Source organism: Protopterus annectens, chromosome 10.part0 (assembly GCF_019279795.1).
Source record: "Protopterus annectens isolate FY-2018-M chromosome 10.part0, PAN1.0, whole genome shotgun sequence".
Lineage (NCBI taxonomy): Eukaryota > Metazoa > Chordata > Ceratodontiformes > Protopteridae > Protopterus > Protopterus annectens.
In genome coordinates, this window is record NC_056744.1 from 1467476991 (window position 1) to 1467499016 (window position 22026).

General features: G+C 38.3%; 1 protein-coding gene across 1 annotated transcript in view; it reads right to left on the reverse strand.

Moving 5' to 3' along the window:
- The window catches only part of LOC122813657 (integrin alpha-X-like), a 3682398-nt gene that overhangs the window by 111795 nt on the left and 3548577 nt on the right, over window positions 1–22026 (reverse strand). The window contains exon 29 of the mRNA XM_044086096.1: window positions 10736–10846. Within this exon, the coding sequence (XP_043942031.1) occupies window positions 10736–10846 (111 nt within the window). The remainder of the gene's footprint in view (window positions 1–10735; window positions 10847–22026) is intronic.

Here is a 22026-nt window from a genome sequence, read left to right on the forward strand (position 1 = left end):
TCCCTATAATCCTCACTCCTCGTGCACAGCTTGGACACTCGAGTTAGTTGGTTATTCACTATGTTATCAAGAAAATGCCTGGGATGCATGCTAGTATTGTGTAGTAAAGGATTGCGCCATACAGGTTTCTTATACATTCTAGTATTGATGCTTCCTGTGTCATCTAACATTAATTTAACATCCAAGAATTCTATCTCCGTACTAGAAGATGCCACTTCAAACTTCAAAAATGAAGTTGTGTTGGTCAAAAGTTGTACAAAATGTTCCAAGGAGGTTAAATTGCCATCCCATGAGAGAAAGACATCATCCACAAATTGATTATAGAAAACTATGTTTCAATTCCATTTGTTGTTAATATCCACTTTCCATAGCTCTTCTCATCTTGCCAGGACCAGATTGGCATAACTATTTGCGCATGGAGTTCCCATCGCTACCCCAGACCTCTGCCAGTAGCAAGTACTACCATACAAAAACACATTGTTATATAAGACCAATTCCAAGAGACTACATAGTAAATGGATATCATTAGTTGCTTTGTGCTTCACACCAAAGTCTCTGATCGCTTCGATCCCCAAATCATTGGGTATGGACGTGAACAAACTGCTCATGTCCATAGTTACCAATAATAAATTCTTACAAGTATTCATCTGTTGCAGTTTCTTGTAAAGTCTACGTAAGAACTCAGTCGAGTCCTTGATCACTGCAGGTGTGTGAGGTAGCAATTTCTTTAACTTCCCTTTTATAAAAATAGAAAGGGATTCAGTTATCCATCCTTTTCCTGAAACGACTGGTCGCATCGGAGGGTCATGTAGATTCTTATGCACCTTAGGCATTCCACTGATGCTAGGTATAGTAGGATGACATACTTCAAAAAAATCAAACAGCTCTTTGCTTATCGATCTATTCATGAGCTTGTCATAAAGCGTGTCTTGTACACTATGTATAATGGTGTTCAATTATCTTATCAATCCTCCTGTAGGTCGCTATATCCGCTAGCATCTCCTTCATCTTGGTATCATAGAATGACATATCCATAACTATAACAGCCACACAGCTTCAATAGCTTCAGGGCACCTTCCACGAGCTCAAGCCATTAGAGAGTTCAAGTTGAGCAACCTAAAAAGACAGGTTTGCATGCCAAGCTCTTCATAGCTTTGATGCCAACTGAGAGAGAGACTGAGCCCAGACAAGACATAGCTAAGAATAAAAATGTATGTATACTGCGACATTGTGAGGTATTGCCAGCTGTACCAGTAGAAGTGGGACAGTGCATGTGTGGCATATGCCAGCATGGCTGGTTGAAGTTTTGAAAATGATCTTATGTCATTTGACTGTCACACTCATTTGTACAGATGCTTGTATTAAAAATGTATTTGTAACAGCTGCTTACGTCAAAAATGCTGCAACAGAATCTTTGAGTTCTGAAGGTGAATTGTATCAAAGTTAGGTGACTAGATGTAATGTCAAGCTATAACCAGGTGAAAGACGAATCTCTGGCAGCAGCAGTAGTTTGTTGTTTGCTTTTCTTTTTGTTTTTCTTTGGAACATGATATAAACGTTTTATATCAGTTATCACAGTTCAGTTGTTGTTCAGTCAGTTCAGTTAGTGTGTAATATCTCATCTTGTCTTGTGGAAATTAGTATATCTCAGCAGTACATCTTGCCTTGCGATACTACGTGAGTTAACTAGGGACAGTTTCTCTTTAGTTCAGTTAGGAATAATACAGTGAGATTAGTTTAGTATTATTTTTTTTCTGCATCTGTGGGATTCTATCTGTGTTATTTTTATATTTCCTGTGACTGAAACTGCTTATTTTAACTAAATATTAAGTATTCTCCTGTTCTCTATTTTATTTTCCATTATTATTTTTATACTTTTTCATTGTGGCTGATCTTTATACTTTTAACATCTTGAGAGTATTTGTGCTTTTTTTAGTGACACCGAGATCTACCTTACTGCTTCGGTCACATTCTACCATTTATATCAGTATTAATTTGACACAGTATAATTGGTTAGCCTTTGTAAGAGCCTTACAGTGTCTGACTGGTGGCAACAATCTACCTTATAGTCTGGAGATAAGGGACACAGCTGGTGAATCTGTGCCAGCCTTTCCCAGGTGTGTGTGTGTGTGTGTGTGTGTGTGTGTGTGTGTGTGTGTGTGTGTGTGTGTGTGTGTGTGTGTGAGTGTGTGTGTTTTTACAAGAAAAATCAGATATGCAAGTGTGTGTGTCAGATACTCAGAAACCTACATATAAACCCTGGCAAGGCAACATACTCAAAAAAACTAAGGGGGATATAAGGAGGGAGTGGCTACTGCAGCAGTGGATCATTCGAATATTTAATGTTAAGGTAAGTTTACTTATACTAATAAAATAAGTAACAAAGGGCCACAGCTCCAAAGGCAAAGCAAAACTTTAATGTATGAGCACTTTTGTTCATTCAAATCAAATGAACGTCTTCAAATTCAAACAGTAAAATCCCTCCTTATATAACCATGAAATCACATGACCAATAAAATGCATTGCGTCACAAATTTAAAATTGGTTGTTAAAAAGCATATACATATTTATGAAGATATTTACATATACTTTAAAAGAATTTTTAAGCACAAACTGGAGCATTATTACTATATAAAACAATCAAAAGGGTGCATCCATACAAACCTATAAGTACATAAAATATTGTCTTATAAGAACAATCAATGCTGAATTTCATAAATTCATTCAGAGTAATAAACTTTTAAGCTTGAGTAAACACATAACAGAACACTGCTCATTAAAGCCTGAATAATTATGCACATTTAAAGTAAGTTGCCACCATAACTCTGGTCTTTTGAGTAAAAGGGATGTATGCCTACCTCTAGGGCTCTCCATCACCTGGAAGATCACCTTAAATTTAAAGTGGTGTCCAGGGTCGTCCCTAATGTGGTTGGCCAAAGCATTATTTTCTCTATTTCTATTTATACTATAAATGTGTTCATAGATCCTTTCTTTAACCTACGATTGGTTTTGTCGCTATAAAATGCCAGACAGAGTTGACATCTTGCCAAATATACCACGCTTTTAGAGTTAGTTATATCTAGCAGTGAGAGAAAAATGCCTGTTCGCAGAAAAACAACCTCTACAACAAGGAGAGATAGTAGCAAACCGTGACTTATTTCTGGTCAAATACTTCTAGAATCCAACCCTTTACAAAAAGCCATAGATAAAGTCAAGGCCCTAGTACAGTGAGCCTTGACCCTATCTTGAATGGTATTGCTGCAACGAGAATAACACACAGTAACAGCTTGAGACAACTATCTAGAAATAGTCTGTTTAGACTCAGGCCATCCATTTTTCTTAATTTCAAAAGAAATGAACAACTGATTCGAAGACCTGAAAGATTTTGTTCTGTCAAGATAGCACCTGAGTTGTCTGTGGACATCCACAACAGGAGAATCCTCTCTCCTTCATTCTTGAGCTCAGGAAAGAAAACATGGAGTTGGGTAGTTTGGTTTAAAGTAAATTTGGATACCACTTAATGCTTAAAAGAAGAATTCATGTTCAAAGAAACACTTTGTCACCATAAAGCTTGCAACACAGAGACTCTTCTTGCAGAGTGCACAGCAATCAGTAAAACAGTTTCCCATGTTAAGAACATCAAGTCAGCCAGAGAGAGCTGGTTCAAATGGAGCACGTGTTAACACAAAATTAAGATCCTAAGGAGGAACCACTGGTTTTCTTTTATGCAAAACCCCTTTCAAAAACACTGGACAGACATGCTGAAATGGCCAACAAATAAATCTTGATGGAGGAGTAAGAAAGGAGAAACCATTGTAACTCACATAAATATTGTGAAATCGGAAAAACACAAGCCTTGAAAAGGTGCTGGTTCTGTTGTTGTTACTAACTAGAAATTCTTTTTCATTTGCTAAAATACGATTTTCATGTAGCTGGATTTGCTGCCTCCATTAATACCTGCCTCAGTTAACAGGTTTCTAAAGGGAATAAAGACTCCCTCATCCAGGCAGTTAGTTGAAGTTGATTGGGGATGGGGTGTATCAAACATCCCTGTTCTTGTATGACTAGATCTACTCTGTGAGGAAGCATGTGGTAATTGCCCCTGGCCATTTCCAAAACAAAGGAGAATCACTGTTGCTTGGGCCAGAAAGGAGCTACTATAGTGATCTTGAGGGATTCTTTCTGAACCTTCAGAAGTACCCTGGATATCACTGGAAAGGGTGGAAAAGTATACAGGAACATTCCTGTCAAAGGAAAAGAAAAGGCATATGTCTTTCAGGCCTTCTTCCGCAGAGCCCTGGAGCAGAATGTTGCCAAATTCAGGGAAAGAGGGTCTACTGAAAGAACTCCCCACAGATGGATAAAATCATGGAAGACACCCTGATTTAGCTTTCATTGATGATCTGCCTTTGTCCTGCTCATTCTCCACACACTTTTGCTCCGATGGGATGCAGGCTGCCTGTTTAGTGAGATTATGCTGTAAAGCTTTATCTCAGGCTAACATAGCTAGTCTGCAAAGGGGGTAAGACTTGGTTCATCCTTGCTTGTTGATGTACAGCATGACTGTGGTATTGTCTGTAACAACATAGTGAGGTCCACGGGACCAAAGATGATTCATTGAGTTCAGTGCCATGATTTGAGCAAGCATCTCTTTTATATTTATGTACTCACATCTGTTCTTGGTGTCCCAAACACCATGCATTTTCATCTCTCCTGAAATTGCTCTCCAAGCTATGTCTGAAGTGTCTGTGGTGGCTGACTGTCTTAGAGCAGGGAAGTAGAAAGCGAGACCTGAATTTAAGGATATTTGCTCCATCAAGTGATTTCTCTTCTGACAATTCCAAGAAATGGGATTTGAAAAAAAAATGTGTTTTGATGTTAAGACCAAAGGGACTTCAGATAACATTGTATCCTTCTCATCTGGATTTTTGCCGGGGGTATCATAGATAGCATGACACCCAAATTTCCAAGGTATTCCCTTACAGAGACTGACACACAAAACCTTAAGAAACACCTAAAAGCTGGATGAATAGGGATGCAATAAGCATCTTTTAAATCTAGTGTTACCAGACAATAAAAATGAGGAGAAATAGATAACAGGTTGCGAAGTAACAGCATTTTGAACTTGGGCATTATCGCAAATTAGAAAGAAATACCCAGAACACTTCTTCGGGTATTTTCTCTCTTTTTCAACAAAAACTTCCTTGAATAAAAACCTTTGCTTCTTAAACATCTTATGCCAGCCTTTTGCTGAGAATACATATCTTGTTTCTTGCCAAAACTGCATGAGGGGGTACAGAATTCCTTGGAAAATTTGGAAAAGGTGGGCTAAAATATCTCAGACATTCCCTGTATCTGCTTATCCATCTCATCACACTATTTGACAACTTCTATAGCAGGGGAACCCAAAACTAAATCTCTATCCAAAGAAGAATTTAAAATCTCATTTTTCATATCTTCTGGGAGATTCTGATAACACAGTCAGGCAAACCTCCCCAAAATACCTTCCAAAAACAGTACCAGTGGCAACAGCTTTAGAAGTATTATTAACAGAATCATGCGCACACTTTAGACAATGAGTTGTAACCTGTGACATGGAAGAAACTAAACCATTTAAGGCAGATTTCTCCTCAGACGAAGAAACTGAAGACAACACATTACTCATACTTTCACAATTAGTCAGAATAAACTTTAACAACCGATTGTAAGTTGGGAGCTATTATTAACTCCTCAAGTGATGTTGACATCCTACAGAAAGCCCTCACTGAGACCAACGACTGGTGTCAGAATCATGGCATTAAGCTCAATGCCAAATAATGTGTTGTCATCCCCTTTGGGAAAACCCAGTTCCCATGAATTACCACATTGATGGTAGTCCAGTGAACATAGAAGGTGTTATAAGAGATCTGGGAACACAGGTTGACAGCAACCTCTCTTTTGACCACCACATTGCCACTGTGGTCAAAACGTCCTTCTGTGTGGCACATCTCATTACTAAGGGTTTTGCATCCAGAAAGAAACAGGTCATTGTCTCCCTCTACTCTTCCCTCATTGGCCCCATTTGGCATGTACCTCACTAAACACCTGCAACAACTGGAGAGGCCGCAAAAGTACCTCACAAATAGGATCCTAGGCTTTAAACATTTGTCCTATATGGACGGACTCAAAAAACACAGATTCTCTGTCGCATATTGCCTACTTAGAGGTGATCTCTGTTTGACTTACAAAGCCATGTCTGACTCAGCTCTGTTAGAAATCCCAATCCCTCCACACCACATGCTCCAGAGACCTCAAACAAATTACCACAATCAATAGAACATGCTGGAGGGGCAGGTTCATAACCCAGAGACTGCCCATATTATGGAATAAACTTCCCATACATGTCAAGCAGAGCACCTCACTGGCCCTCTTCAAGAGGAATCTTGATGAGTGGATGGGAAATAGAAAATTCACCACAGGGATCACTCCAGTGGCTCTACTCGACTATAGTTGCTGGGAATGATTTGGTATGAGTGTATAAAAATGTAAAAGACTGAGGAACTTTATATATCTGCCTTTTTTTAGGGGCAGCATGCTGACTATCAGGAAAACTGCAGGAAGTGACACACATTCTCAACCCTGACAGCCCTGGGAGAATGCAGAAAGGTTCTGTAAATTTGATTTGTACAAACTCGTAGTAATTTTTGAGGAACTGAGAAACCTCAATATTCTCCCACTGAAAACACTGGCATCATCTAGAAATAGTCTTAGAGAAAGAGAAATCCCCTCAAGGAGAATCAAATACTGTGCTCTCATCTGCACCTGAATCAAAAATCTGAGGAGAAAACACTGCATCTGTCTTTTCATCTTCCTGCCCAGATTCAAAATCTTGAATCACTTCAGGAAAAGAGCATCCCTTTTTCTTTAACCAGAGCCCATCTTATAAGAAGGATCAGTAGCCTGAATTAGACCCTGAGCCAGATCTAGTAAGCTACTCTTGCAAAGGAAAGTTGAAGAGGAACAGATACGTTTAGTTTTCCGTTTCTTTCTGAGAGGAAACATGGAGACAGCAGGGTTGGTAATGGCAGCAGCAGCTGACATGGCTAGCACACCCATCTATAGTGGCTGCAGGTGCTACACCAGAGGGAACTGGGTAAAAGATGAGTAAGCTGAAGAAACAGCTTTGGCCACAGCAGAGTCACTGACCTGCAGCTGAAGCGAACTACTAGCTTATTATGGTGGCTGTTTGCTAAACTTTTTTTGTGGCTGGAAAAATGACAGACTGTGGGACCAGGAGTTTGTTCCATTATCATGTCAGAAATGATGCCTCTTTCCAAGGGAAAACATTTAAAGGTGTAAAAAGTCACTTTTGCCAATAAAAACTCAGTAAAAATCACTTAAATACACTTAGCCAGCCAAGAAAAGTGCAATAACCACAATTTTCCGAGGAAAAATGTTTTCAGCTGCTTTTAACAACTTCTAAAAATGACAGGAGAAAAGTGCAGTTACGTCTTGAGACGGCTCATTAAAACACAAACTCAAGGTAGAAAATAACTTTCCTGACCAAAGAAATACAACTAAACAATGCATATTTAAATATGGAAGGTTTTTCTCTAAAGGGAACTTATCTGCTCATAAAGGTACAGCACAAGCCAACCATCAGTCCTCGAAAGCCTGCACAGGAGTAATCTCTTTGGTGGCAGGAAAGCTCTGAAGGCTTGGCATTGAAACCTTTCTTTTTAGGCAGCTCAGCTTGAGCAGTCTAATGGTTTGAGCACATGGAAGGTGCTCCAAAGTTTTGCAAGCTTGTTGGCTGTTATATCCTTGGCAAGATGAGCTAAGGCTACAGCAGCAATGCTCAATATATCTAAAACCAGCTCTGGTAGAGTTTTAGTTGAGTCTAGAACAGAAGCTGCTGTTAAACAGGAATAATTGGTGGTGGATATAAGTTATTACATGATAAGTATAAGAATCAATCAGAGGAGGTTAGAAAAGATTGAGAATAGAGACAGGAAAGGCAGTTTACAAAAGAATGGTAGGAAGACATCTGTATCACCAAGTATGCAACAAAGTTCAGAATGTTTAAGATTTTTGCTTAGAACTGTTTGCATAGTTGATTTTATACCAAAGCAGACTTCAGAAAAAATTTCAATGGATTGACAGCAAATCCTGGAGGCATAATGGGAAATACAGAGATAACTGGGAATATTTTTTGGGACAGAGTAACAAGTTGTCAGATTTTAAAAAGACCCAACAGAGTACTTTTCCAGAAATGATGGGGGGGGACCAAATGGGTTATAATTAAGGAAATGATTCTTTGAGCTAGGACAAAGAATCTGAATTGCCTAGACATAGTAAAACTTTACTAAGTTTAATGCTGTTGGCTGCCAAAAAAGTAATTAATAGAAAAAGGAAAATATTTAAACCCACTGTAACTGAAATACTTACTATTGTAAAGGAAATAAAAGAGATTCGGGTGGGATCTTTAGAAAAGTAAAGGAGCAAATTACATAGACAAATGAAATTTGTGGGAAAAATAAATGCAGAATAATGTTCAGCAGGAGGAGCGAGATTTAACAGAAGGCAAAAATTGAGCAATTAATGTACTGCTGAAATCAATGATAATTGTTAAAGATAAAACATATATGTATACTACCTGAAAACAACAATGAAATGATACTAACGTTTGTTTTCACTCCTATTAATGTACATGTACCAATGTAAATGTTTAAAACATGATTTAATAAAAATGTTTAAAAAGATGAGATGTAGGTATCCTGCAAGCATGTAAGCAACTGTGAAGTGGTTATCATTTGACAGGTCAAAATATCCTGCATTATTCTGAGCGATGTTTAGAACTGCCTGATCTTCAGTATCTGTTAAGCTGCTATTGTTGCTTATTATTGCAATACAATCTCATCTACAAGATTGGACTGGAAAGGATTTCTGTATTTAGTTAAAAGTTTATTGCTCTTTGGTTGTTTTTTGCCAGCCACTCATTGATGTATAGTTGATCTAGTTTATTAAATGTTATGGCAATATTATCAGCACACCACGTTTTAATGCAGCATAGGCCTCTTACTCTTCAACGTCATTTGCAGATGAAATACTGAAATGCATAGTTGTTCGCCAACATTAATATCTAAATTATGAAACATTCTCTTTAATGTTTAGTTTTTCAGAAAACTTTTACTAATGCAGAGGTTTACCATTTTGACTTTGGTTAGTATTTCTTACGTTCTCATCATAAGTACTCTTCTATTCAAACTGCTACACATGGCTGGGTCTTGCAGACTGATGCTAGACATCTCTATACAATTTCATGTAGTCCATCCAAAGCTACCAATAAAATGCATGCTGTTTCTTTCTTCATAACAATAAATGGTATACAGAGCCCTCATTGCGGTTATAACTGCTGGTAAGGATGGAGGCTGTCTGTGGATAAGTACCTTATGCACTTGTGATCCATTCAGTCTTAAACAGTTTATAAGTTTTTTTGACAAAGACATCTGTGAATGATGCAGTCAATGACGTGGTCATAATTGCTGGGTTTGGGAGATTGTCTATGAATAAAATATCTGACCCACAGAGTTAATAAAGTTAAACAGTCATTAATCTGCCTTCACAGAACTAGTGTACATTTAAAATACTTTGCTGTATCCTATCCATTTTAATCAAAATCAGACATATGATGTACACTGCCAATACAGTGACTGTAACTGATGAGCATGAATATTGGTGAATTATAATGACAGCAGTCTGAGTGGTCTTTTATGACTCAAATGTTCTGAAACTGGTATTTTTTCATTCCTTGGGATTCACAAAAGTGCTAGTGTGAGCAAAGAACTACAGAATTAAGTTGGGAATTTTTAAAATCTTCTTCATTGCATGCAGTGGGGATAATGTGGATAGGTTTTAATTTAATCTAAATGGTACTGTAATTAGGTAAACTAGGCCTGTTCCATGAAATGGGAAAATTAAAAAGAAAAAACAAGCATGTTGCTTAATGCTTTGTTTACGACAGCACTTTTCTGAATATTAGTTATTACTGGTTAGTAAATTTTCTTTCATTTCTTGCTGGAAACAAATTTTCAAACCTATATACATTTAAAACACACTGTAACAAATGTTATATTAAACAAGAAATAAAATTTAAAATAATCAGGTAGGTAAGTATATATTTAAAACCATCATAAAGTTGAATTCAAAAGAACATATGCAAATATGCATGGTCAAAAATGTGTGTGAAGGGCCCATGGTTTGAAAATACCCTGGGACCCAAGGTACATCTAATTTGAAATTGGGTACTGCAACTATTTTTTAAATTCCTGTTTGACATCCCATAGTAGACTGGCGTCTGCCACACCAAAGATGCAATATCTCATGTTACAGATAGTGTTTTATATCCAACGTTGCAAAGACAGGGGGTTTAACTTTGCCTGGCATGCAGTAACTAGAAATTCAAAGATGACAGCCCCCACAATTAGTGGATATGGGTCTCTATCCCTCATAATAACAAACTATTTTCTTATATATGTTCTGACTTTTCTTTTCTGACTAGCAGGCAAGGATAACTCATGGATTAATGAAGATAAAGTCAAGGAATAATCATGCATCAATATGAAACAGTTCCAAATATCAAGAAAAGCAGTTAGATTCTGCAAATGCACTATATCGGATAAACAATTGTTTACATTCACTTCTGAATATCACTATCTACCGTCACAGCTTCAAAGCAGAAATATAACTGACTCACCTTGTAAAGCACAGCTATAATAATTATCAGCAAAATAAAGCCCCCAACCGCACTTCCAATAATCAGTGGCATATGGTTTTCCAGTACTATGATATTTACATGTGTGGTGATCTGCAGGAAAAACACATCAAATATGATTGTAAGATGTACTTTACTTTGTGCTGTTTCATGCAGATATTACAATATAATGATCTGTTACTTTATACCAAGAAGCAGGAAAAAATCTCCATGAAATGAACCAGTGAACATTTCCAACTCTGAATTATAGAATATTTGTTTATCTATATGTATATACGTTTGTGGTTTTCCATTTTTTACATCAATGTGTACATTTATTTATCAGTTTATCTCATTTACAAATACTACTGTGGCAAAGTAAGCTACCATTCATAGGAAATGTGTGATATTACAAAAAAATGCATTTACTATACTACAAAATGCAAGCCATAATAAAACATTGTCACAGCCATGGTTAATGAAGACAAGAAATCAGTCATGCATTTTTTCTGGTACAGTTAATTATTTTGACAACTGAATTCCACCACCACTGTCCCTGTGCTTCAGGATGGTCACATAGTAGGTGATTCATAATGATCAGTAACCAAAATGTCATCCAACCAGTATTTTTATATGTCTCTCAAGTTGTGGTAACCAACATACATTTATAACCCTGAATATTTTAGACAGCTTGTTATAAACTATTTCTCAGACAGGTCCTCAATGAGGGGCATCTGAATGAAAAAATGCAAAGTTTCAACAATTGGTTAGCTAGAGTTATCATGCACTAGTAAAATAAATGAGCATCTTAACCTTAAAAAAGAATAGAAACAAATTATTCAAAATGAGTATTAATGTTAAGGAAATAGTGTATGGTATTCACAAAGCACTCCTGCAGGTATGTTAAACAAAAAGCAATTAATAGCTAAAGATACACACCAATCAGCATGGTCATGTAAAAGTCATTGGTAAATGTTGTAAGAAACTATTGACAATATCATATAAATAAATAAAAGATAAGTATGTTTATAAAACTAAAGCTATATTAAAACAATTGTGAAATGGAAACAATCTTTAAATTATCAAACAGAAAGATGTCCTTACCTTCTGTACAGTACGCAGACATAATAAAAAACAGAAGAAAGCAGAAGAAAGATAAAGTTACTAGAACACGAAATGATACATATCAGAACAGCGACAGAAACTGTATAAGAAAATGCATCAACATGAACACCTGCTGCAGATACATGCAATAAGAAAGAAAATGGAAAAAATGATATACGGAAACCATGGCCTGACAATTAATTTAGTGAAAATTAACTTGAAATGAGGTATATAATAACAAAATAGGTCGTCCAGAAATTTACCAAATGGCGAAAAGAAGTAGGACACACACTATTATACCAAAAGAACTAAATAGCAACCTCAGAAATATACATGCCAGTGTAAGAAAGATTAAGGAATAACAGTATACATTAACCAGTTTCATTAATATATCTGCCATAAATAGACATCTAAACAAGCCACCACTAAGTCACAGCACCAACATAAAGAAGGATGCAATGTTCACATAAGAAACAAGTGTTCAGAGAACTAATTACAGTATACTGTAAAAAAGGAAAATATATCACTGCAGATAACAGTGAAACACATTAAACAAACTGCATACATCAGAAAAAACACTCTGGATTGAAGACATAATGACATACAACTCCATTTCACCAAGCAATGAAATTAATCAGTAAGTATCTAAAAAAGGACAGTTTTAAAATAAAAGAAACAAAAGATGGACTGTGCTATGGAACACAAATCTCCAATAAGGAGAAACACAAACACACACGTCTACACACGTCTCATATATATATATATATATATATATATATATATATATATATATATATATATGTATATATATATATATATATATATATATATATACATACATATACATATATATGTATATCTCTACTGAAAATGATTGAAACACCAGAAAGTCAAGAAAATCATTTACACAAAATAATCAAAAATAAAATGTTGAAAGACAGCTGTTCATACTCTTGAGAGATAACCTTGGAACATGCAAAGCAAAAATCATGCTTTTTTATACAGGAGAACAAGCACCCCTGCATCCTCCATACATCCTGCTAATTAAATTTACCATCTCTGAAATTGCACAATATTGGGAATTGGACATATTTCCCAATTTTGATATTATGCCATCTTGGAAGAGTCAATCAGCTTTCATGTTGACCAAATGCAACAGGCATGACAGGTGTTTACTAAAAGAACAGCTAAAACATGTAACTATATATTTTTATATATATATATATATATATATATATATATATATATAAAATATACATATATTTATTTATATATATATATATATATATATATAATATTGTATATATATATATATATATATATATATATATATATATATATATATATATAGACACACACACACACACACACACACACACACACACACACACACACACACACACTCACACACAAACACACCCACACACCCACACACACACGCACCTATCTGTATGCATATAGGTTCATAGGTTCATACTAGGCTATCTGCCCTAGGGCATTTATAAGCCTAGCCAGAGTGTGTTTGGCTTTCGCCACCCATTTTAAATTAATTTTGCTATGCCCTTTTTTGAGGTTAGTATACTGTGCCTTTGTCTAACAGTGACACAGAAGTGATACCTGGGGTAAACCTACGATCTCCCATCCACTCATCAAGATTCCTCTTGAAGAGAGTCAATGAGGGACTCTGCCTAACCTGGACTGGGATTTTATTCCAGAGTGAAGGGAGACTCTGGGTTATGAATCTGTCCCTCCAGCATGTCCTATTTATTTCAGTGCTGAGGTTCAAGTCTCTCGAGCGTGTAGCTCGATGGGATTTGGATTTTCTGATGTGCAGCATGTCCATTAATTCCGGGTTGGACATGGCTTTATACCTCAGGCACAGATCGCCTCTGAGCAGGCTGTATGCCACTGAGTAGAGCTGGAGTTTCTTTAACCGGGCAGCATATGGCATCTGTTTGAGCCCTTTGATCCTCTTGGTGAGGTACTTTTGGGGTCTTTCCAGTTGCTGCAGGTGTCTGGTAAGGTACATCCCAAAAGGGGCATTGTACTCAATTATGGCCCTGATGAGGGATGAGTAAAGAGGCATGATGACCCCCCCTGATCTAGATGTGAATCCCTTCATGATTAGGTGGGCTATATAAAATGTTTTTCTAACCACTTTGGCCACGTGGTTGTCAAATGAGAGATTGCTATCAACTTGGGTCCCCAGGTCCCTAATTACTTCTTCTGTACTTAATAGATTACCACCTATGTGGTAATTTGTGGGCACTTTGTTTTTGCCAAAGGGGATGACCATACACTTTTTGGCGTTTAGCTTGAGGCCATGGCTCTGGCACCAGTTGTCTGCTTCTATGAGGCCCTTTTGGAGGATGCTTGTGTCAGCTGGAGAGTCGATTATGGCACCCATTTTGATGTGTTTACCAGGCTAATGATCACAAAGGCCTTTTTAAGCCTAACCATGCACCCCAAATCTCTGACAAGTTCTAGTACCCTTGACAAGTGTAAGCAGGGCTTGGGAGGTGAAACATTTACAGGCAGTGGTCTGGGAGACGAACCATTTACTGGCTGCCTGTGTCCATAAGAGATGTAGGTGCCAAACCAGGAATGAATTTGCTATTCCACATCTATCTGTCCAGCCACGTTACACTTGAATTGGGTTTGGGAGGAACTCTGCTTTGCATTAATGGGGAGCCTGTTTCCAGAGAAGGGGTATTCTCTGGGATACAAGCCTGTTTCTTCAGCAGGTCCTATTTATATCACAGGCAAGGTTTAAGTCTTTAGAATGAGTAATTCTGGTGCTGTTTATTTTGTGGGTATGCAGGAGGTCCATCAGAGTGTGGTCTGACAATGCCTTGTATGCCAGGCATAGATCTCCCCTCAACAGCCTGTTGAAGACAGAATACAGGAATAGAGCCTTGAGGCAGTCTGCATAGAGCTTGTTACTTATGCCTTGCATTCTTTTAGTGAGGAACCTCTGTGGACATTCCAATTGCTGGATATGCCTGGTTAGGTACATACCAAAGGGGGCACAGTATTCAGTGATAGGTCTGATGAAAGCTGAATACAGTGTAACAATGATCTCTTGGACTTAGATGCCATACCTTTGTTTATAAGTTCTACAGCATAGAATGATTTCCTCGCTACTGTAGACACATGACAGTCAAAGGCTAGATTACTGTCAGTGCGTGCTCCCAAGTCCCTGACTACTGGGTCAACTCTTTGGGGTGTGTTGTCAATATAATAGTTACCAGGGGTGGATGACTTCCAGAAGGATACAATTAAGCATTTCTTGGCATTCAGTTTTAGTTTGTGGCTCTGGCACCAGTTGTTTGTCTGTGTCAGCCCTTCCTAGAGAATATCTATATGTGTGGGTGATTCAATGGCAGCTCCTAATTTGCAATCATCTCCAAATTTAGTCAGCCAGAGGCCAATGACAATGGCCTTGACTTCAGGGACATAAATGCCAAAAACAATCAGTCCTAGGCCCAATCCCTGAGGGAGTGTGCTTGTGACTGCCCTCTTTGTAGCAGTGTACTCCCCAATTCTACTTTCCTGGGTTCTATCTGTGACCCAGCTGGATTTCCAATGGGTGACATAAGGGTTTGAACCTAACCTCTTAAGTTTGTCAACAATGCCTAAGTGTGGGATCATGTCAAATGCCTTGGCCAGGTCAAGGTAGGCACTATGAACCATTTTGCCCTCATCCATTGCTTTTGTGACCTTCTCAGAAAAGTCCACCAGGCTGAGTAAGCACGACCTACACCTGATGAATCCAAGTTGGGTTGGGTCCAGTGTCTGGAGGCTTCCTATGTCATTATACATCATTTCCATGATAATTCTTTGCATGGTTTTGCATATGAGACAAGGCATCCTGGGACATTGTCTGGGCCCATTCTTCTTGGCCTTACAGACAGCATTAAGGACCTGTTCCCTAGTGACAGCAGGGGTGTTATATTTGATGGTATTTCCTGAGGAAAGGTTGATGGGGAGAGAGGGTTAAAGTTGGTGCTGAATTTGTCGGCCAGTAGGTTTGTTATATCTTCTATTTCAATATAGGTTGCTCCATTTACAATGAGCTCTGAACACAGTTATGTAGGGCCTTTGAGGTCACTGACATTACTAAAGATTGCACTGTGATTGTTCTTGGTCAGGAAGGCCACATTTTCCTCAAATTTGGCTTTGGTAGACTATTTGTCCTCTTAATTGTTTGTTTAGTTTGATGAGAGTTCTTTTATCCTGCTGGGTACTGCATATCTTAATTTTTGCCATGACCTTCTTCCTTCTGTTATACAGCTCACTGATGTTGTGAATCCACCAGGGTGGCTTGATTTATATATGAACATAAAAAAATAAATCACAGAGAATGCACAAGATGGTATCAAAAATACAAATAGTCCGAACTGGCTGAGAATAAATGTATTACTTCAAAGTATAAAAGGTAAAGGGTAATGCCCAAAGTAAAAAATACAAACGAATGCAAAGCACAATCCAGGTAAGTGCTTTTGTTTGGCTATGCCAAACTTTTTCAAACAAAGTATTGTCATTTCCTGTTAGTTAAATAGTGAAATTGCAATGATGTAATACATTGTTACTTCCTATGGAATATTTAAAGAACACAGTGCATTTTTTTATTATTTTAAAAAATAATCAGTTCGTGAACCTTCGAAACTTCAACTAAGATATGCCCAACCTTTTAAAATAAAAAGCAAACAGTTAATGAATAAACAAGTAAATATAATAGACCAAAAGTATGGTAAATCGTATTTACTTTTGGTCTATTATATTTACTTGTTTGCCCTCATGTTACACTTGTTCACGAACTGATTATATTGACTGTTGACAAACATAGGGAGCCTATAACAGGAAAAATAAACAAAGATCCTGTAGAGCAGTAGTGTCCAACCCGCAGCCCGCGGGCTGCATGCGGCCCTCAGACCTCTTCCATGCGGCCCGCGACCCTTAAATTAAAATTTTACTTTTTTCCATTTTTTTTTATGCTTGCGTCCTTTCACTGGTGTGCGCATGCGCCAAAGCACCCTTCCATTAGTTTTCAAGCCGATAGATGCATTCGTGGCAAAGAAGAGCTGACTTGCGTCCTTTAGCTGGCGTGCGCATGCACCAAAGCACCCTTCTGTTTGTTTTTGCGCCGATAGATGCATTCGCGGCAAAGAAGAGCTGAAGGAAGACGAGTGGACCATCGCGCCGAAGAAAAGTTGAGAGAGAGAGAGAGGGATTTGTCATTTTTACACAGACTACTACACCATCTCCTGACTGCAGTAACAGGTAAGCTAAGTATTGTTACACATTTTATGTGTTCTGTTTTTTTTCATGAGCTGCAAAAGCAATATTACTTGTGGCAACTGTTGTGAGCTTTCTTTAACGGAATTATTTTCTAGTTGAAACATTCCGTTGAAATTCTGAAACAATTTTCTATGACCTCTCCCACACATTGTCTTATGTTAGGTAAACAGCATTAGATAATGGTGTGAATTATTGAAGCATATTAGGCTTTTATCTGAGATCTCTTATATTTTTTTCTGGGCTTCAAATACGAGAGGACAAAATTATGTAAGCACATTCTCATTCAATTTTGTAATCTAATCAGTACTGCACTTGGTGTTTTACTGTTTTCACAGAACTACTTTGAGTTACTGTTGTGCACTGGTGAAATAGGTTACATATGTGGGCTTCACTAGTCTTATGCTTGTTGCTGTTTCTTTTCAGAAATTGTATGATGAGTGAGGGGTAATTTCTGTGAAATAGTTACACATTTATATATTGGTTACAGGTGTCTAAGCCAAGATTACATGTTAGCTGTGCTGTGCATACCATAACACACACACACACACACACACACACACACACACACACACACACACACACACACACACACACACACACACACACACACCTTTCCACTGGTTCATAAGAGGTTATTAGGCTAACGTTCCTAGAGACTTTAGATGCCTAGCCATAGTTATCCCGAGTTGCTCCAATTATCAGTGGTTAGGTGAATGAAATCTGCAGAGGTAAAGGTCTATGGTAGTTAATACCAACTTCCTCTGTGCAGGAGGGACATAAGCACCATCCCACGAGTGAATCTGCGGTCACACATCCATTGTTCTAAGTTGCATTTGAAGAGGGTCAGGGAGGGGCTCTGTTTCATGTGAATTGGAAGCCTGTTCCAGAGAACTGGCAGTCCCCAGGAGATGTGTCTATCACTTCGGCATGACCTGTTTATGTCAGAGGATAGGTTAGGATCCCTGAAGTAAGTGACCCTCCTGCAGTTTGATTTATGAATGTATAGCATTTCCATCAGAGGTGGGTCAGAGACTGCCCTCTAAGCCAGGCACAGATCACCCCTTAGCAACCTGTAAGAGACAAAATATAGTGACAGGGCTTTCAGTCTTTCAGTGTAAGACTTGTTTTTTGTACCCTGTAATTTCTTGGTGAGAAACCTCTGTGGTCTCTCCAATTGTTGCAGGTGTCTGGTGAGGTACATGCAAAAGGGAGCGTTGTACTCAATTATTGATCTACTGAGGGATGAGTATAATGGAATTATAACATCCTTAGATCTAGTTGTGATGGTTTTACTTATAAGGCCTGCAACATAGAAGGATTTCTTTACTACTGTGTACTTGTGGTGGTCAAATTTCAGGTTATTATCAACCTGAGTACTCGGATCATGTACCACTGGGTCTATACTTAGGGGGTGCTGTCTTTAATGTAATTAGCAGGGATATCAGCTTTCAAAAATGGATTAATAATGCATTCTTTTGTATTGAGCTTTAATCCGTGGCTTTGGCACCAGTCATTTGTCTGTGTTAACCCTGCCTGCAAATATATTAACATCATTGGGGGACTCAATGATTGCTTCCAGTTTGCAATCATTAGCAAACTTGGTCACCCACAGGCCATCCAAGTTTGCCTGAACTTCTGAGAAATAAATTCCAAATAGTAAGGGCCGCTTGTGACTGTTATTTTGCTAGAGGTGAAGCCACCCACTTTGACAGTATGTGTCCTCTCGGTGAGTCAGTTGTCTATCCATCTGGTAATGTAGGAGTTAATTCTCAGTTAGGAGAGTTTCTCTATAATACCCAAGTGCGGGATTGTGTCAAATGCTTTGGCTAGGTCAAGATAGGTGATATACACTTTCTTTCCTTTGTACAGTGCCTTGGTGACTTTCTCGAATAATCAACCATGTTTAGCAGGCATGATCTATCTTTAATGAATCCGAACTGGGTTGGGTCCAGAGTTTGGAGATTACCTATGTCCTTTTTAAAATGATTCTTTCCATGGCTTTGCAGATGAGGCTAGTTGGGCTTATAATTTCCAGGGTCGGGTGATGGTCCCCCTTTGTGCAGGGGGATTACTGTTGCTGTCCTCTATCCCACAGGAATATAGCTATGGTTAAACAGGAATCCAAGTGGGTCTGCTAGGTCATGTTTAAAGTTGTTCAAAAGGCAACCTGGGATGTTGCCTGTTCCCACTGATGCCATGTTTTTGGCTCTGGAAAGCGTCGAGAAGACATGTTCTCTTGAGCTAATAGGCTGAGTAATAGTTGCAGGTATACTTTGAGGGATGATTGCTGGGGACAATGGGGTGAAATCTGCTCCAGATCTGTCAGATAGCATTTGGCTATTACCTCCACTTGAGTATAGGTGGTGCCATCCACAACCAGTTCAGTGCATAGCCAGGTATTCCTTTTTAGATTTCAGACTTAGATAAAGAATGTCTTATGATTATCCTTAGCTAGGGAGGCTATTTCTGCTTTGTAATTAGGTTTGGAGGACTTGCCAAGATCTCTAATTTATTTGTTTAAGTTAGAGAAGGTTTTCTTTTCTTGCTGAGCCACTTCCCTCTTGCTCATGGACATTAGTTTCTTTCTCTTGTTGTATAGCCTGTTTATACTAGGGATCCACCAGGGTGGCTTGTTTTTTGGGAAAGACCTGTTTTTAATCTGATTCTACACAACTGCTTAAGTGGCTATACAGGGCGTTGGAGTAGACCTCTGCATAGGAGTCCATGTTATCTGTGTTTGAGGGGGCTTTGAAACTTCTTATACCATCACTTAGTAGAAGGTAATTTGTCTCTGAAAAATTCCTAAGTGTTTTTGAGCTTGATGGGGTATCTGGTCTTATTATTACATTGAACAAGAGTGATTTATGGTCTGATCTTACTGGGGAGGACATCCCATGATGGGGGTGCAATGCTCTCTCATGTTAGTGAGTACTATGTCCAGGACATTTGAGCCTCTTGTGGGTGTGCTGACTAGTTGTTTCAGAGCATTTACATTGACAAAGTCCAAGAACCTCTGAGCCAGCATGTTTGTGGTCATGTATGTTTCTCATTCTATGGTAGGATAATTAAAATCACCCATGAGTAAGGTGTTGGACTGTATGACAAGTGGCTCTAGTATGTCCTGGTATGTGGTATGCTTTTCCTATTTCATGGTGGGGGACCTATAGCTAGCTATGATGTGGTAGGGGGCTTTGTCTATAGTTAACTGGACATGGAGTAGCTCAAGAGTCATATCATATGACCAATCTCGAGGTGTACTTTTCTTTGATGAAGATGGATAAACCTCTTCCTTTGTTTCTTTCATGCTCAGTTTGTGGTCTGAATGTATGGAAGACATTGTAGCCCTTTGTGGTTGGGGTGCTTTCCGTGCCTTTGAACCATGTCTCGGTGACTGCACAGATATCATATGTCATACATGACTTCTATGTTCACATAGGATCATAGGAGGTTACTAGGCTTATGGCCGTGGGGCCCTTACAAGCCTAGCCAAGAGTTTATCCCCAAAAAGAAACCTCAGTCAGCACCTCTCACCCCTTGTCAATGAGGGACACAGGTAAAACCCCTGGTACAAATTTGTGATTTCCCATCCACTCATCAAGGTTGCTCTTGAAGAGGGTCACTGAGGTACTCTGTTTGACATGTATGGGAAGTCTATTCCAGAGATGGGGTAGCCTCTGGGAGACAGACATGTCTCTCCAGCAGGTTTTGCTGATGTCGCATATTAAATTCAAGCCTTTCAAGCAGGTAATGCACGAGGAGTTAGACTTACAGATATGGAGCATCTCTAGAAGGGCAGGGTCTGAAACTGCCTTGTAGGCGATACACAGATCACCTCTGAGCAATCTGTACTATACCAAGTAGAGTGATAGTGATTTGAGCCTGTCTGCATAGGGCAGGTGTTGGGGGCCATGTATTCTCTTTGTGAGGTATTTCTGTGGCCTTTCCATTTGGTGCAGATGTTTGGAGAGGTACATACCAAGCAGGGTGTTATACTCAATTATTGGTCTAATGAAGGAAGAATATAGAGAGATAATAACCTCCTTTTTTCTAGTTGCATTCCCTTTACTTATGAGATGAACCAAGTAAAAGCATTTTATTTTTGGTGACAGCAAATAATTCTTCCACTATGTCAAATGCATAACTGTTTTCAAGTCATTGAACAGCCGTGCAGAAATATAATTTTTAGTTCAGAATGTTTTTTTTTTTTTTGGAGTTAAGTTAATATTTTGTTTTCCCATCACATAACTTGTTGACTTCATGGAATGGTGATCTTACCTAAAGTAACTACCAGGAAGTCCATCTGCAATGCAAGTTGGCAGAAAAGGGGATATTCCTCATCAGTAATTTAGTTTATTTATCACTGTGAAGGGAATTGATGAAAAGCCTAAAAAGGTATGTATGCCACATTTCTAGATCCTGCAGGGGAGGAAGTCTTGGAGTTAGTCATTGTTTTTGTCTTTCAAACAGAGGAAAAACTCAAAATAGCAACCACAAAATAGAAATTCAGTAATTGTTAACCTAGAAAAAAATAATTTATTTGTCATTTACTCCTTGCAAGAAACCAGGGCTCAATGAAAATTATAGAATGCTTCTGTTACTGAGGGTAAAGTATCAAAACAAAGAGTGTGAATCTGGTTGTGTAATTCACTTAAAAGAGACAAAAGTTAGTGGTATACAAAATTACTAACCAAGGTGCACGCTTCTGTGAAAAACATAGGATGCCATATCTTAAGCTGATGATGTATGCAGAGTAAATAAAATTATAAACAGCTAAGGAATTAAATGAGGAAATATAAATGGATAAGATTAAATGAAAAAAATGCAATAAAAGTAGTGGCAATAAGAAAGTGAATTATGAGGTACACAAAAGTATGGCACAGTTGAAATTC